At 48.1% G+C, this 18,655-nt stretch overlaps 1 protein-coding gene across 1 annotated transcript; it reads right to left on the minus strand.

Moving 5' to 3' along the window:
- Positions 1–14,365: 14,365 nt before the first annotated feature.
- LOC147975996 (uncharacterized) lies at positions 14,366–14,884 on the minus strand. The gene has a single exon (XM_087520676.1). It carries the CDS (start codon positions 14,882–14,884, stop codon positions 14,366–14,368), a length of 519 nt encoding a protein of 172 aa, XP_087376802.1.
- Between the last annotated feature and the right edge of the window lie 3,771 nt (positions 14,885–18,655).

Below are 18,655 nucleotides of genomic sequence, written 5' to 3' on the forward strand. Positions count from 1 at the left end.
CCGCTAGACAAGCCATCGAGGCCCGTTGTGACGAGCGAAGGCTGGCTGGTGCAGAGATTGCACCCAACGCCCCTCGGACCCTCGCCGAGTAGCTGCTTGCCATCCAAGCTCGCCTCCAGCCAGCCCACCGAGCGCTCCACCGTCTGCAGCCCGCCGGAGCTTAGGTGGTCTCTGCCCTCTGGCCAAGTTCTCCGATTCTTCGCACCCCCAGTTGGACCTCCGACTGGTTAGAGGTGGCCATTGGCCGCTTCGAGGCGTGGAAGGGCTATGCAGCCCAGGCAGGCTTGTGGCGGGCCCTAGAGTTCATCAAGGGGTGGTACTATGGGCTGAGCCTAGCTTAGTTGGCCACTCTATGTGCTGAAGCCAGCGAGGAGTTGGCGGCGGTGGCGCCCAAGCTCTACCATCGTGTTGCAGCGATAGCTGAGTACACGGACACCAGCGTCTTCTTCCCCGATCTGAATGAGGAGGGCACCGAGGCGCCGCCCAGCTGGTTCGGGCTGAACCCGGAAGGCGGTGAGGACTCGGTGGAGGAGATCGCCTCCATTGATGAAGGTGAAGAGGAGGAGGACGAGGACGGCGAAGACGATGCGCCGGATGATGGAGGCGACAGCCAGCCTCATCCTGACCAAGTCTCGACCAACGGGCGGCATGCCGACGAGCCGACTGCCGCTGGTGTTGACCATGCCGAGATCGTCCAGTCGGCCGCTCCACCACCCGGAGCTTCGACCTCCGCCGACCCCTCCGATCCGGCTTCTACTCCTCTGGCCTAGGCAGCCAAGTTATCTTTTCTTCCTGTTTTGTAATTTCTTTTGAACAGACTTGTTAGATTTGTGTAGTTCCACCCACTGGGGGTGTATTCAAACTCTGGTGAATGCTAACCAAGGGCCTTTTGCTATGTAAATTATCTTTGCCAATTTCCAACTTGCCTTTCTCTTCTGCTCTTTTGACTTTTTCCTTGGCCGCCTTCCCTTAATTGTCGTCTTGCCAACCGGACAGCAGCTCCGCGGTCTGTGGCTGGGTCAAGTACTTGGCCATTTTTGGGAAGGCAAGTACTTAGCCTTAGAGCGTAGCAAGTTAAGTTGTAGAAACCGGCCGGTCGGTTGCTCAACAGCCCGTCGGCATGGCGGGGAGCCAGCTTGGCCTATGCCAATGCTTTGGTCCTTAGCCATTTTTTGTGTGGGCACCATTTCCCGCCTTTAACTCTTGCCAGTCGGACAGTCGGTCTGCAAGCTGCAGCTGATGGCAAGAGAGGGCTTAGGTGCCGGCACACTACTTGTCCGACTGCAGGTAGCATTGGCATAGTGCAAGGTGGCAAGCCCCCGGGCCGACTGGTCGAACCCGGTGCCAGGCAGAATAACGAACTAACACATTCATAGACATAGAACTTGTCATATAGATAAAGAGGTAGCCCCCGAGTGCTCCTCGAGGGTCCTGATTTCTTAGCGTTTAATACAAAAGATAGCGTGGTACATACAGCATTTAATTATAAAATCTTCGGAGGAGATTTGCATTCCACGGGCGCTCCGATTCCTTGCCGGAGTCGTCTATCTTGCATGCTCTGGGCTTGTGCATCGATGAGGTAGTAGGAGTCGTTGCCCAAAGCTTTGCTGATGATGAATGGGCCTTCCCAAGGGGCTGAGAGCTTGTGCTGGCCGGCTGTTCGCTGGACCAGCCGGAGCACAAGGTCTCCCTCTTGGAACGATCTTGGCTTGACCTTCCGACTATGGTAGCAGCGCAGACTCTGCTGGTAGATGGCGGACCAGCTAAGTGCTAACAGCCGGCCCTCTTCTAGTAGATCAACACCGTCTTCTCTTGCTTCTTCCGCCTCTGCCTCCATGTACATGGTGATGCGAGGTGAGTCGAACTCGATGTCAGTTGGGATGACGGCCTCGGCTCCATACACGAGGACGAATGGAGTGAAGCCGGTTGATTTGTTCGGAGTGGTGCGGAGGCTCCAGAGGACGACCGACAGCTCATCGATCCAGCAGCCGGCCGATTGCTCCAGTGGCTCAACCAGTCGGGGCTTCATGTCGGAGAGGATGAGGCCGTTTACTCGCTCGACTTGGCCGTTTTACTGCGGATGGGCAACGGACGCTAAGTCCAGTCAGATGCGCTGCGTCGCGCAGAAACGGACCAAGGCTCCCTTTGCAAAGTTTGTGCCATTGTCGGTGATGATGCTGTGCGGTCGTATCGAACGGTGATATCTACAATGAAGGTCACAGCAGTTGGACCATTCAGTTTCTTGATTGGTTTTGCTTCAATCCACTTGGTGAATTTGTCCACGGCGACAAGCATATGGGTCATGACGCCGCATGCTGTTTTGAATGGTCCCACCACGTCTAGCCCCCACACAGCAAAAGGCCAGGTAAGGGGGATGGTCTTGAGCGCAGAAGCCGGTAGATGTTGCTTGGAGCTGAATTTTTGACACCCTTTGCAATGCTTTACCAACTCCTTGGCATCTTCCAAAGCAGTCGGCCAGAAGAAACCATGGTGGAAAGCTTTGGCGATAAGGGATCTGGAGGCCGCATGATGGCCGCACTCGCCTTGATGGATGTCTTTGAGGATTGCTTGACCCTTCTCTGCTTCTATGCATCGTTGGAAGACTCGCTGCGCCTGACGAGCTCTCTGTTGACTATCGTGTAGGCTCCTGCCTGGCGCTGCGCTTGCTGGGCTAAGATCTCATCAGCCGGCAGTTCTCTGGTCACCAGGAACTTGAGGATGGGCTGTGCCCATGATTGTGCTTGAATTTCTTCTACTGCCACCACGACCACTTTTACTAGGGCGGTTGGGTTGGGAGGTGGCGGGTTGTAGGATCTTGAAGTAGATGTGTCTAGAGGGGGGGTGATTAGACACTTAGTGCTAAAGTTGCAATTTTTAGGCCTTTTTGGTTTGAGTGGAGTTTTAGGCACAATTTCAACATACACAATACATATCAAGCAAGCATGCAAAGAGTATATGAGCAGCGGAATGTAAAGCATGCAACTTGCAAGAATGTAAGGGGAAGGGTTTGGAGAATTCAAACGCAATTGGAGACACGGATGTTTTTCCCGTGGTTCGGATAGGTGGTGCTATCCTACATCCACGTTGATGGAGACTTCAACCACGAAGGGTAACGGTTGCGCGAGTCCACGGAGGGCTCCACCCATGAAGGGTAATGGTTGCGCGAGTCCACGGAGGGCTCCACCCATGAAGGGTCCACGAAGAAGCAACCACCCACGAAGGGTCCACGAAGAAGCAACCACCCACGAAGGGTCCATGAAGAAGCAACCTTGTCTATCCCACCATGGCCATCGCGCACGAAGGACTTGCCTCACTAGCGGTAGATCTTCACGAAGTAGGCGATCTCCTTGCCCTTACAAACTCCTTGGTTCAACTCCACAATCTTGTCGGAGGCTCCCAAGTAACACCTAGCCAATCTAGGAGACACCACTCTCCAAGAAGTAACAAATGGTGTGTAGGTAATGAACTCCTTGCTCTTGTGCTTCAAATGATAGTCTCCCCAACACTCAACTCTCTCTCATAGGATTTGGATCTGGTGGAAAGAAGGTTTGAGTGGAAAGCAACTTGGGGAAAGCTAGAGATCAAGATTCATATGGTAGGAATGGAATATCTTGGCCTCAACACATGAGTAGGTAGTTCTCTCTCAGAAATAGGATGCTGGAAGTGTAGGCTTAGTCTGATGGCTCTCTCTATGAATGAAGAGGAGGTGGAGGGGTATATATAGCCTCCACACAAAATCCAACCGTTACACACGATTTACAAATCTCGGTGGGACCGAATAAACAAACTCGGTCAGACCGAAATAGAAAACCTAGTGACCGTTAGAGATTTTCGGTGGGACTGACTGGATCAACTCGGTGGGACCGATGTGCTAGGGTTAGAGTAAATCCAAAACTCGGTTTGACCGATTACTCAAACTCGGTGGGACCGATTTGGGTAATAAGTGAAACAGACAGTTGGCCAAGCAAACTCGATGGGGCCGATTGCATATCTCGGTGGGACCGAAAATATTGCAATAGGTAACAGAGAGTTTGCAAGCCCATCTCGGTGAGACCGAGATCCCATCGGTGAGACCGAACTGATTAGGGTTTCTGGCAGTGGCTATGACAGGTGAAACTCGGTGGCGCCGGATAGGAATAATCGGTAGGTCCGAGTTTGGCTTTGGGTTTAGGTCATATGTGGAAGTGGGAAAGTAGCTGAGGATTTTGGAGCATATCATTAAGCACATGAAGCAAGAGGCTCATTAAGCAACACCTCATCCCTCCTTGATAGTATTGGCTTTTCCTATGGACTCAATGTGATCTTGGATCACTAAAATGTAAAAGGAAGAGTCTTGAGCTTGAAGCTTTAGCCAATCCTTTGTCCTTAGCATCTTGAAGGAGTTCCCACAACCTTTAGTCCATGCCACTCCATTGTTGAACTTATCTGAAACATGCTAGATAGAAATGTTAGTCCAACAAGAGATATGTTGTCATCAATTATCAAAACCACCTAGCGAGCACTTGTGCTTTCAATCTCCCCCTTTTTGGTAATTGATGGCAACATACATCAAAGCTTTAGATAAAGATATAAAGAACAACAAGTAAAGCTTTGGAAGGACATGTAACAAGCATAGGCTCCCCCTACATGTATGCACTCATGTAAATATGAAATATAGAGGCATGTGAGAGCATAACCATGACAGAGTAGGCAATGTGTTACATGTATCTTGGCCATATGCATCAGAGCAAAAGATTATGAAGGAAAATACCTTCTTGCTCATGAGTCCTTCTTGCAAATAGTATGTACATAAGCAAGAACTCCTCATACTCATGATTTTGATGCATATACTTACCTTGTGGTCTTGAGTTGGCTTAGGATGGAATGAACCTGCACAAACAAAGTTAGATAACACAGGTACATCCACTAGCCAGAGCAAACAAAAGAAACCACAAGAATACCAAGACTGGGATGACATGTAGAGAGTGAGTACAAGGTACCACATTGGATTCAACATGTCCCCAAGAATAAAGATATGCAATGAATTTGACTGATTTCTTTCCCTTAGGTGTCTTGCTCCCCCAGAATCTTACATGGGATATTGGGAGAAGATAAGGAACAGCAAATCAGAGCTGAAAGATACAAATGAACATGTCTTTCCCCCTAAAAAGACATGTGACATCTCTCCTCTTGAACATCAAGCATCAAGCATCTGGGACATCTGGTATCCTTGAGTATTCTCTCCCCCTGGAAGTCTCTCTCTCCCCCTTAATACTTTCTCTCTTGTAGGTTTGGTCCTTGAGACTTTTTCTCTCCCTTGATGTGATCTCTCTCTCCTACAAGCTTTGATGTGATCTCTCTCTCCCCCTTTGACATCAATTTCCAAGAAGGGATTTCTGGAATCCGTCTTATAGGTTTGGTCCTTGAGACTCAGCACAAAGCAATGGATAAAACTGTGATGCTTGTAGAGGACAAGATTCATTGATTAGAGCTGGATCAGAAGAAATATAGAACAAGTGGCAAACTGTTTTTCCTGTTGCGAAGTCGGTGGCACCGAGTGGTATGTTTCGGTGGCACCGAAAATTACAAGTTGGTGAAACTGAGTTCACACATAGAAAAACACTTGTCACCTCAGCTCACTAGACATGTAGGATCTCACAAAGATTTGCAATGAATTACCTGAAGGATTTGCAAGGAATTGAATGCAGAAAATGCAGAACAAAAACAAAGAGAAAAGAGAAGAAACTGAAAGATCTAGATGAAGTTTTTTTTTGAAAAAGAGAAAGAAAATAAACATGCATGAGACAAATGCAATAACACAGAAAAGAACACAAGAGAACTTCATCTAGAGTTGGGCGGTGACATAGTCACCTATGTTAGAGTATATTGACTTAGGAGTCAAGTGAGAACACTTGATCATAGGTCATACTCATCGTTTAAGCTCAAAATGGGGTTACCATTTTTTGTTTAAGCATCTTGATGTATTCACATATTGTTGAGTTGCTTTGACTCATGTCTTGGAGTAAAGCTTCTCTAAGATGGAATAACATACCTTGGGTGGTGGTGTGGTTCTTGCTCATGTAGTTGAACTTGTGTGGGTGCTCAAGGTTGATGTAGCTCATCAAGAGTTGGGAGCACCACTTGGAGTTTGAGTTCATCTACCTACATGGGTTAGTTCTTTCAAGGAAGAGCACTTGTGTATCCAAAAATGACAATCATGAAGCTCAACATAGAATTTGTCAAAGGATATGTTTGAATGGTTTTGTGCTTCCTTGTCTTCAACCACCATTGTGTAGAGTCTTGGTGATGTAGAGATTGCTCAAGATGTGAGTGAGTCACAATCTCATGGAATTAGATTCAACCAAGCACCTACAATGGTTAGACAACATGCAAGGTGCAAATATATCCAAGACATAAGATAGTTATCATAAGAGATATATCATGGATTAGTCATAAGCTCATGTCTTGCATGTATCCAATGGAGTTTCTACTCCAAGTTCGAAGCATCAATGATGTTCAATTCACCTCTCAACCTGCAAAATACTTTCTCATCAAGAGGTTTAGTAAATATATCCGCTAATTGCTTATCGGTGCGAACGTGCTTAAGATTAATGTCACCCTTAGCAACATGATCTCGAATGAAATGATGACGAACTTCAATATGCTTAGTTCAAGAATGTTGTACAGGATTATGACCAATTTTGATAGCACTTTCATTGTCACAAAGCAGTGGAACATGTTTCACATAAATCCCATAATCTTTAAGAGTTTGGGTCATCCAAAGTAATTGAGCACAACATGAACCAACGGCAATGTATTCCGCTTCGGCGGTGGATAAGGATACCGAGTTTTGTTTCTTGGAAGACCAAGACACAAGAGATCTACCAAGAAATTGACAAGTACCCGAAGTGGACTTTCTATCAACCTTGTCTCCGGCATAATCCGAGTCGGAATAGCCAACAAGATCAAAAGAAGACCTCTTAGGATACCAAATGCCAAAATTTGGTGTATGGATTAAATATCTCACTATCCTTTTCACAGCCTTAAGATGACATTCTTTAGGAGCAGCTTGATATCGTGCACACATGCACACAATTAGCATAATATCGGGACGTGAAGCACATAGGTATAACAATGAACCAATCATAGAGCGATAAACCTTTTGATCAACCGGTTCACCATCTTTGGTCAAATCATTATGTCCACTAGTAGGCATGGGTGTAGACATACCTTTGCATTCTTGCATATTGAACTTCTTGAATAAGTCCTTGGTGTACTTCGTTTGAGAGACAAATGTACCTTCCTTAGTTTGCTTGATTTGCAAACCGAGAAAGAATTTGAGTTCACTCATCATAGACATCTCAAACTTCTCTGACATTAGCTTTCCAAACTTTTCACTAAAGAGAGGGTTAGTTGAACCAAATATGATATCATCGACATAAATTTGGCATACAAATAGTTCTCCATTAACCCTTTTAGTAAAAAGAGTAGAATCAATTTTACCAATTTCAAAACCACTTGTAATAAGGAACTTGGTCAAGCATTTATACCATGCTCTAGGAGCTTGTTTAAGACCATAAAGAGCTTTGTGAAGTTTGTAAACATGATTTGGTTTCTTAGGATTGATAAAGCCGGGAGGTTGTTTGACATAAACTTCCTCCTCTATTTCACCATTTAGAAAAGCACTTTTAATGTCCATTTTGTACAAGGTGATATTATGGTGATTAGCATAGGCAAGTAAGATGCGAATGGACTCAAGTCTAGCAACGGGAGCTATGTCTCACCATAGTCCATACCTTCGACTTGTGTGTACCCTTGGGCGACGAGACGTGCTTTGTTGGGAACCACTTGTCCATCTTCATCTTGCTTGTTGCGAAACACCCATTTGGTACCAATGATGTTGTGGTTGTTGTCGGGCTTCTCAACCAATGTCCAAACTTGGTTTCTCTCAAAATTGTGTAGCTCTTCATGCATAGCGTTTATCCAATCCGGATCTTCCAATGCTTCTTCAACCTTCATAGGTTCAATGCTAGAGATGAATGAATAGTTTTCACAAAAGTTAGCTAAACGAGTTTTTGAGCGAGTGATTCCCCCGGTTTGTATATCATTGAGGATTTGCTCGACGGGATGATCTTTGGCAATTCTTGCTCGAACTCGTGAGAGCTTTTGCTTGGGTCTTCGTTGAACATCTTCTTCATCTTGTTCTTCTTCTTGGCCTTCTTCATTGTTGACGTCGTCGTTCTCTTGTCGTGGTGGAGAAAGAGGTTGTTGATGTTCGTCTTGATGCATTTCCTTGTCTTCTTCATCTTGGTGTGTCCCACTTGTGGATGCTTCCGTGTCGATTCTTGGTTCACCTTGTCGTGAAGTAGAAGCTTCCACTTGGACGGATGAAGTACTCTCCTTCACCTCCGTTGGACGAATTTTGCCAATGGACAAGTCTTGGATTGCTAATGAAGGGTCTTTGTCTCCTACATCAATTGGCAATTGCTCTACTTGCGAGCCATTAGATTCATCAAACTTCACATCTACCGTCTCTTCAACCTTTCGGATGAAATTGTTGTAGACACGGTAAGTGTGAGAGTTTGAGCCATAACCAAGTAGAAAACCTTCATGAGATTTAGGAGCAAACTTTGAACGACGATGCTTATCAAGAATGTAGCACTTTGAGCCGAATACTCGAAAGTATCCAACTCGGGGTTTGTTACCGGTGAGAAGCTCGTATGCCATCTTGCTGAGTAGCTTGTGAAGATATAAGCGATTTGTTGCGTGACAAGCTGTCTCAACCGCTTCTGCCCAAAAGTGCTTCGGCGTCTTGTATTCATCAAGCATCGTTCTTGCCATTTCGATGAGCGTCCGGTTCTTCCTCTCAACAACTCCATTTTGTTGAGGTGTGTACGTAGCCGAGAACTCGTGTGAAATCCCTTCTTCGTCAAGAAAGGTGTCCACATTTGCGTTCTTGAACTCCGTTCCGTTGTCACTCCGAACCTTCTTGATCTTCACGTCAAACTGATTTTGGGCCTTCCTAGCGAAGTTTCTGAAGATCTTCTGGACCTACGACTTGTCATTAAGAAAGAACACCCACGTAAATCTTGAAAAATCATCAACTATAACTAGACCAAAAGAATTTCCACCAAGACTCTTGTAGGCGTTGGGACCAAAAAGATCCATATGAAGTAGCTCGAGTGGCCTTCTTGTGGTCATGATGTTCTTCACGGGATGCCTTCCTCCAACCTGTTTACCTGCTTGACAAGCACTGCAAAGTCTATCCTTATCAAATATGACATCGTTAACTCCAAGGATATGATTTCCTTTAATAAGCTTGTTAAGGTTTCTCATGCCAACGTGACCTAGTCGTCTATGCCACAACCAACCTTTTGAGGATTTAGCAACAAAGCAAGTTTTAGGTTGTGCCTTTTTAGAGAAATCGACAATGTAAAGATCACCTCTACGCATACCCGTAAAGACCATTTTATGATTGTCTCGATGAAATACTTGGCAATCTACCTCAGTAAATAGGACATTCAAACCGAAATCAGCAAGTCTAGATACCGAAAGTAAGTTGTAGCCGAGAGATTCAACGAGCATGACATTTTGAATGGAACTATCATGTGAGATGGCCACCTTACCAAGGGCAACCACTTTACCCTTTGAATTATCACCAAAGGTGACATATTTTTGAGGGCCGTCATTTTCAGCAAGCTCACAGAACATTTCTTCATCTCCGGTCATATGATCAGTACATCCACTATCAAGAACCCATTACTTTCCTCCTGACTCATATCCCCGAAGATTTGCCATAAGACCAAAATGTCTCATTGCATCATCAAGATCGAAGTCACTATCATCATCATCATCATAGTATCCATGTTCATCATGATCTTGTGACTCATCATTTCCTAGAGAGGGTAATTCATTAGATAAATGATCATCAAAGTGGTCACTTTTATGAATTCTTATAGCTTCGAATATGATATCACTAATGATTCCAACATCTCCTTTAGCATGCTTAAGATTGGTAAGTTCAAATAGACAATCACCAAAACTAGGATCACTAGAGTTCATCTTACTCAAGGCAATAGATTTATGGAGAATTTCATCCAAATTTTTCAAGGAATGATCGGGAAATCGTTCCTCAAGAAATTTCCATATAGTATAGGCACAATTAAGAGTAGGCAAACTAGCAATCAAATTTTTGGGCAATCCTCTAATGATGAGCTCAATAGTTCTAAGATTGCGAATCATGTCAATATCTTCATCTAGGGTAGGATGCAAAGGATCAATATGAGGTGCACAAGGGCTAGCAATATACTTGTTCAAATGATATTGATTGAAAATTACAAGCATCTCATTTTTCCACTCATGAAAATACTCTCCATCAAGAATAGGCACTCTATGTCTAAGACTCCCTAAGGTAGACACATCCATCTTCCTCCAATGGTGATTAAACCAAGGCAATGGAGACCAAAGCTTTGATACCACTTGTAGGATCTTGAAGTAGATGTGTCTAGAGGGGGGGTGATTAGACACTTAGTGCTAAAGTTGCAATTTTTAGGCCTTTTTGGTTTGAGTGGAGTTTTAGGCACAATTTCAACATACACAATACATATCAAGCAAGCATGCAAAGAGTATATGAGCAGCGGAATGCAAAGCATGCAACTTGCAAGAATGTAAGGGGAAGGGTTTGGAGAATTCAAACGCAATTGGAGACACGGATGTTTTTCCCGTGGTTCGGATAGGTGGTGCTATCCTACATCCACGTTGATGGAGACTTCAACCACGAAGGGTAATGGTTGCGCGAGTCCACGGAGGGCTCCACCCACGAAGGGTAATGGTTGCGCGAGTCCACGGAGGGCTCCACCCACGAAGGGTCCACGAAGAAGCAACCACCCATGAAGGGTCCACGAAGAAGCAACCACCCACGAAGGGTCCACGAAGAAGCAACCTTGTCTATCCCACCATGGCCATCGCCCACGAAGGACTTGCCTCACTAGCGGTAGATCTTCACGAAGTAGGCGATCTCCTTGCCCTTACAAACTCCTTGGTTCAACTCCACAATCTTGTCGGAGGCTCCCAAGTAACACCTAGCCAATCTAGGAGACACCACTCTCCAAGAAGTAACAAATGGTGTGTAGGTAATGAACTCCTTGCTCTTGTGCTTCAAATGATAGTCTCCCCAACACTCAACTCTCTCTCATAGGATTTGGATCTGGTGGAAAGAAGGTTTGAGTGGAAAGCAACTTGGGGAAAGCTAGAGATCAAGATTCATATGGTAGGAATGGAATATCTTGGCCTCAACACATGAGTAGGTAGTTCTCTCTCAGAAATAGGATGCTGGAAGTGTAGGCTTAGTCTGATGGCTTTCTCTACGAATGAAGAGGAGGTGGAGGGGTATATATAGCCTCCACACAAAATCCAACCGTTACACACGATTTACCAATTTCGGTGGGACCGAATCAACAAACTCGGTCAGACAAAAATAGGAAACCTAGTGACCGTTAGAGATTTTCGGTGGGACCGACTGGATCAACTCGGTGGGACCGATGTGCTAGGGTTAGGGTAAATCCAAAACTCGGTTTCACCAATTACTCAAACTCGGTGGGACCGATTTGGGTAATAAGTGAAACAGACAGTTGGCCAAGCAAACTCAATGGGGCCGATTACATATCTCGGTGGGATCGAAAATATTCCAATAGGTAACAGAGAGTTTGCAAGCCCATCTTGGTGAGACCGAGATCCCATCGGTGAGACCGAACTGATTAGGGTTTCTGGCAGTGGCTATGACAGGTGAAACTCGGTGGCGCCGGATAGGAATAATCGGTAAGTCCGAGTTTGGCTTTGGGTTTAGGTCATATGTGGAAGTGGGAAAGTAGCTGAGGATTTTGGAGCATATCATTAAGCACATGAAGCAAGAGGCTCATTAAGCAACACCTCATCCCTCCTTGATAGTATTGGCTTTTCCTATGGACTCAATGTGATCTTGGATCACTAAAATGTAAAATGAAGAGTCTTGAGCTTGAAGCGTTAGCCAATCCTTTGTCCTTAGCATCTTGAAGGAGTTCCCACAACCTTTAGTCCATGCCACTCCATTGTTGAACTTATCTGAAACATGCTAGATAGAAATGTTAGTCCAACAAGAGATATGTTGTCATCAATTATCAAAATCACCTAGGGAGCACTTGTGCTTTCACGGGTTCGGGCCGGCCGCCGCTTGCTGTGTTGTTGAAGTCTCTGGGCTGACTACCGCAGCCCCCGGGCCGAGCTATGAAGTCCCCGGACCAGGTGCGGCTGCGGTAGTTTCTGAGCCGTCTGGTGAAGTCCCCGAGACGGTTACTGCAGCCCCCGGGCTGGGCTGTGAAGTCCCCGGGCCGGGTGCGACTGCCACAATCCCTGTGCCGCCTACCAAAGGCCCCGGACCAGCTGCTGAAGCTCTTGAGTCGGATCCAACTGCTTCAGGAGCAGCCGGCACGAAGATAGACTCGGACTCTGGAGAAGGCTTGATCGACGGCTTGCGGAGGCACTGAAGGGAGACACCAACTGGTATTGCTTGACGGGTGGAGCCGATCCGTGCCAGGGTATCAGCTGACTCATTTTCGTTCCGTGGCATGTGAAGGAACTCGCACCCCTTAAAATATCCGCTGAGTTGCTGAACGAGGAAGCGGTAACTTGCCATATTTGCATCCTTGGCGTCCCAGTCCCCAGACGACTGTTGGACCACCAAGTCGGAGTCGCCGTAGCACAGGATTCGGCGGATGCCGATCTCTTTGGCCAGTCGGAGGCTGTGTACTAGCACCTCATACTCGGCCACGTTGTTGGAGGCAGCGAAGTGAATTTGCAATGTGTATCTGAGCTTGCCGCATTTGGGAGATTTGAGAACAACGCCGGCTCCCAAGTCGATGTGCATTTTCGAGCCATCAAAGTGCATACGCCAATGGGTGGAGTCCAGAGCAGGTGGCAGGTACTGGGTCTCGACCCAGTCGACGAGGAAGTCGGCCAATGCTTGGGACTTGATGGCGGTGCGCGGCTGGTAGAAGATGGTGTAGGGGGACAACTCGATGGCCCATTTGGCCACTCGGCCAGGCGCATCTCTGTTGCCTATGATCTCGGCAAGTGGAGCAGTGCAGACAACCATGATGGGGTGCTCTTGAAAATAGGGCTTCAGCTTCTTGGCGGCAAAGTGCATGCCATAGCACATCTTCTGGTAGTGGGGGTAGTTCTGCTTCGAGGTGGACAACACCTTGCTCAAGTAATACACATGCCTATGGACTGGCTGTGCCCTGGCGGCCTCTGGGTGCTCCACTACTATGACAATGCTGACCACCCGGCTGGTGGCGGCGATGTAGAGGTACATGGGCTCTTTGGCAGCCGGGGCCGCCAGGACAGGCGGGGTAGTCCGCATCTTCTTTAGCTGGAGAAAGGCCTCGTCCGCCTTATCGTTCCACTCGAAGTGAGTGGTTTTCTTCATGAGCTGGTACAGGGGAAGGGCCTTCTCACCCAGCCGACTGATGAAGCAGATGATGGATGCCAAGCAGCCGGTGAACTTCTGAACGTCTCACAGTCGGGTGGGCTTCTCCATCCTCTCAATGGCTTTGATCTTCACAGGATTGCACTCAATGCCACATTCTGAGACCAGGAAGCCAAGGAGTTGGCCAGCTGGTACCCCATATATGCATTTCTCTGGGTTGAGCTTGATCTGAAACTGGCGTAGATTTTCAAAAGTTTCCTTAAGATCTTCCAAGAGAGTACCGCGCTTCTCCGTCTTCACCATAATATCGTCTACATAGACGTGGGCATTTCTACCGAGTTGCTTGAGGAGGCACTTCTGCATGCAACACTGAAAGGTGGCATCGGCATTTCTCAAGACGAATGTCATAGTCAGGTAGCAGAAGGCTCCGAATGGTGTGATGAAGGCAGTCTTCAGGCGGTTTGCCGGGTTCAACTTGATCTGGTGGTATCCGGAATAAGCATCCAAAAAGCTCAACAGCTTGCATCCGGCTGTGGAGTCTATCACTTGGTCAATCCAAGGCAAAGAAAACGGATCCTTGGGACAAGCTTTATTGAGACTGGTATAATCAATGCACATTCTCCACTTGTTGTTCTTCTTCAGTACAAGGACTGGGTTGGCGAGCCACTCCGGAAAAAAATACTTCCATGATGAAGCCGGCTGCCAGAAGCCGGGCTATATCCTCACTGACAATTCTTCTCTTATCCTCCGACAGTCGGGGGAGGGGTTATTTGACCCGCTTGGCATCTGATCTGACATGTAGCTTGTGCTCGGCGAAATCCGTCGAAACACCCGGCATGTCCTTGGGAGACCATGCGAAGATGTCCCAATTCTCACGGAGGAAATCGAAAAGCTCGCTTTCCTATTTGCTGTCAAGGTTGGCCCCTATGACAGCGTGCCTCTCTGGTGCTTTGGGTCCAAGGGAATCTTCTTTATCTCTTTGGCCGGCTGGAAGGAGCCCTGGGTATCTGACTCTTTGGGTTCTGGTGACATGTCCGGCTGCTTGCTGTCCATGGCCACCACCCGGTCCATGAGCTTCTTCTCAGCAGCAATCACAAGGGACTCGGCCAGCCGGCTGCTAGCTGCAGCACAATCGGCCGACTTCTCATAGTCTCTAGATATCATGATTATGCCCTTGGTCCCTGGCATCTTCATCTTGAGATAGGCATAGTGTGGCACCGCCATGAACTTGCCTAGAGTCGGCCGGCCTAGGAGTACATGATAAGGGCTCTCGAGGTCCACCACCTCAAACCAAATCGCCTCACGGTGGAAGTGATCTTTGTCTCTGAAAATGACATCTATCTTGACCTTGCCAATTGGTGAGCAGGACAGGCCGGGCACAATACCATGGAAAACAGTCCGACTGGGCTGGAGCTGCCTTTCTTTAATGCATAACTTTTCCATGGTATCGCGGTATAAGCTGTTGATGCCGCTGCCGCCATCTACCAGAATTTGGGAGAAACGAGCAGCTCGCCTCTCCGTTGCAAGGGTGGCATCTAGTACCAAAGCATAAGAACCCGGAGAAGGCATCACCTCTGGGTGGTCAGCTCGGCTCCAGCTGATGGGCTTCTCGGACCAATGCATGAATTCTGGAGCACTTCAAGCAACGGCGTTCACCTCTCGGTGCTGCTGACGCCGAGTACGCCGATCGTCAGCCACACCGGTGAAGACGACGTAGGCTCCATTATCTTCGGGGTAATCATCTTAAATGGCGTCGACTGCTGGTCGAGCCGCCAGCTGCTGGGGAGGAGGCGGTGGCGAGCCTGCAGGCGGAGGGGGCAACAGTCCTTCGCACTTAGAGATTCGAGTGAGCCAGTGGCACTTTCGGGTGGTGTGATTGGACGGCTTCGCGCCGCTGTGGAACTTGCAGGGAGCATCAAGGGTCTGCTCGTAGGAGATGACGGGTAGCTAAGCAGGCTTTCCGCCCTTCTGGAGCTTGGGGCCGGGTTGTCCTTCTGGCTGCTGGTCCTCGACTGTCGCCACCTGCCGGCTAGCGGAAACCGGCTGCGGGGCCTTGCGCTTGTTGTCGTTCGGCTGCTGCCACCGACTGTTGTCAGCAGCCGGCGTCCTGGGGGGTGGAGGGAGCACTATCGGTGTCAAAACCGGCAGATCTCGGGTAGGGGGTCCCGAACTGTGCGTCTAGGATCGATGGTAACAAGAGACGGGGGATACGATGTTTACCCAGGTTCGGGCCCTCTCTATGGAGGTAATACCCTACTTCCTGCTTGATTGATCTTGATGAATATGAGTAGTACAAGAGTTGATCTACCACGAGATCGTAATGGCTAAACCCTAGAAGCCTAGCCTGTATGACTATGGTAATGAATATCCTTTCTGGACTAACCCCTTCGGTTTATATAGACACCGGGGGGAATCTAGGGTTACATAGAGTCGGTTACATTAGAAGGAATCTTCATAGTCGGTCGCCAAGCTTGTCCTCCATGCCAAGTAGAGTCCAATCCGTACATGGGCACAGTCTTCGGCCTTCATGTCTTCACAGCCCATCAGTCCGACCCAATGGATAACAGACCGGACACCCGAGGACCCCTTAGTCCAGGACTCCCTCAGTAGCCCCCGAACTAGTCTTCAATAGCGAGGTGTTCGACACACAAATTGTCTTCGGCATTGCAAGGCGGGTTCCTCCTTCAATGATCTCCAAGCAATGTATTCGGCCATCTGTTCAATGTCGCTCCCCTCGGCTTCTGCGCATTAAATAATTTTGCCTTCCACATGTCGAGCGAAGGTGGAAGGTCAGGGTATTTTTGCAGATAACACCCCATCCATGCAAGGAAGAGCGCATATTTAAAGAGATTGGATCATAGATCCATTCGGCACCATGCAGAGGAAATCCCCGGAAACTGCTTAGGAGAAACCATTCTAGTATGGCTAGCGCCCCCAGCTCCTCCACCTGTTCCGGCCCAGAGAAAGGCGAGTGGGAGAGGTGTTCAGTGTCCCACAGTCAATTGACGAAGTTGCAGACGCAGGGATTTCTTCCCCCCACAGATCTAGTTCCTGTTCCAGCGGGGCTAGATTCCTTCCACGGTGAGATTCAGGCAGAGGACTTCCCCAATCCATCTAGGGGAGAGCGAGTATGTTTCGTCCCCTACCTGCTAAGGGGCGTTGGATTTCCCATTCATCCATTCCTCCGAGGGCTTCTGGAATACTATGGCCTCCAGCTGCACAACTTCACCCCTGCCTCCATTCTGCACATTGCGGGTTACGTCGCTTTATGTGAATTATTCCTGGGTGTCGAGGCTCATTTCGAGCTGTGGAGGAAGTTGTTCTGTCTTGTCCCGCGTAATCACGAGGGGTCAATATTTGAAGTGGGCGGAGCCGAAGTATGGCGTATCACCGATACTGGATATCTATCCGGCACACCGAGGAAGGCACCCGAAGAATGGCCTTCCGAATGGTTCTCTATCGAGGACGTCACGCTTCCCGACCCAGTTCGAAAGGGTCTTCCTGAATTTGCAAGCGTTCCGTTGAAGAAATGCCACAGTTGGCATCCCCGGAGTCTTGAAGAGGATGACAACACAGAAGTTCACCAGCTTATGAGCAAGATAAATATGCTCACTCAGTTCAGACTCACAATAATCGAGGTAATGGCGACCTCCATAGTGCGAGGGGTTCAGCCGCTACAATACAGAGGGCTGCCCATGTGGCATTACAATGGAGAGGATGACGCCTCCCGCTATGGCCGGTAGGGTCCGGATACCCCCACCGCTCTAGCCAAAATATTGGCTGAGCTGTTTAAAGGGGAAGAAGAGGAGTTTCTTCGCATTAAGCGCATAGATGGATATTCAATGTATGATCCTCCCAGTTGGGTAAGCCTCGACCCCTCTATTCCACTCATTCCACTTCCGGATTACTTTTGATAAATTTCAAGTCTGGTTGTTATGACAGCACTGGCGGAAGGTCACCGAAGGACTTCATAGTCCTGCCCACAGCCGGAGATCCACAACCGGGAGCTAGATCCTGGGTTTGAAGAGGATCCAGATATATTCGTGGTGCTTGTGGAGGGACTGTTTTACCAGACAAGCTATGACGGCACAGAAGTGGCCATCACCGCCGACTACCCTGGCCTTCTTCCTGCTTCACACGTAAACAATTAAGAAACACCCTCTCTAAAAGAGTGCTCTTATTCTTCTTCACCCACCACACTATATCATCCTTCATAGGGGAGACACTCGGTGATTTCGAAGAGATCGGCTCCCACGCCAGGCAAGCCTTCGAAGAGGAAGGCGGGTGAAGACACAACCAGGCCTTCATTGAGGAGGTACGGATAAACATGCTTTTTGGCGGCCACATCTGACTATGACTCGTGTGTGTGTTTGGTTGTAGGAAGAGGGTTCGCCGAATTGTGTCCGGGGACCCGGTCGGTGGTGTTCCCAACAACCGGGATTTAGATCCAATCGGGGAGACTGGGGCCGGTGCAGGAACAACGCCGGACTGCCCTTCGGCCGAGAGTTCGGAAAATATGTCCATCACCAACTCAGAGGTAGAGAGTGCCATGAACCATCGGCGCTGCTGGGCTGTCTTGCGAGACCCTAAGTTCTCGAAGGAGGCTTTTAATGCCTTTAGCTTGGGCGACGCATACATCTGAGCTGCTCGAGATGGGCTTAGAAGAGCCACGAAGCAATATCTGACAGATGTGCAGGTAAGTTTTCTTTGTCAAAAAAGGATAACCATATGCCCATAGCCCTGTGACTGAAAGTAGTTGGCACAACTGATTTAAGGATCATTGTACGACCAGGTCCTTATAGAGAAGAATTTCTTGCTAGCAAAGGAGCTGGAGTAGTGCCGGGCGCAGCTAAATGCTGCTACTGCCGAACTAGAAAACGTTAAGAAGTCGTCTTCTGGTAATGTTCCCCTCCACCGAGGAACAATAATTGTATACCAATTGTGCTAATTCTGCTGCTGATCGCATAATAGGGTCGTCTGATCAACTTGAAGAGAAGTTGAAGATCGCCCAAGAGGAAGAAAAAGAGGCAAAAAGGCAACACGCTGCAGGCGAGCGTGTGCTGACCCGTGTCAGAGACGAGAAAAACAAGCTACTGGATTCCAACACTACATTGGGTGAAGAATTGAAAGATGTTCGAGCCCAGCTAGCCGATTCCGTGAAGGATAACAAGAAGCTGTGGGGCGGCATATTCAGTATGTGTCTGAACTATTTTT

The sequence above is a fragment of the Triticum urartu genome, chromosome 4A (assembly GCF_056163025.1).
Source record: "Triticum urartu cultivar PI428250 chromosome 4A, HENAU_Tu73, whole genome shotgun sequence".
NCBI lineage: Eukaryota > Viridiplantae > Streptophyta > Magnoliopsida > Poales > Poaceae > Triticum > Triticum urartu.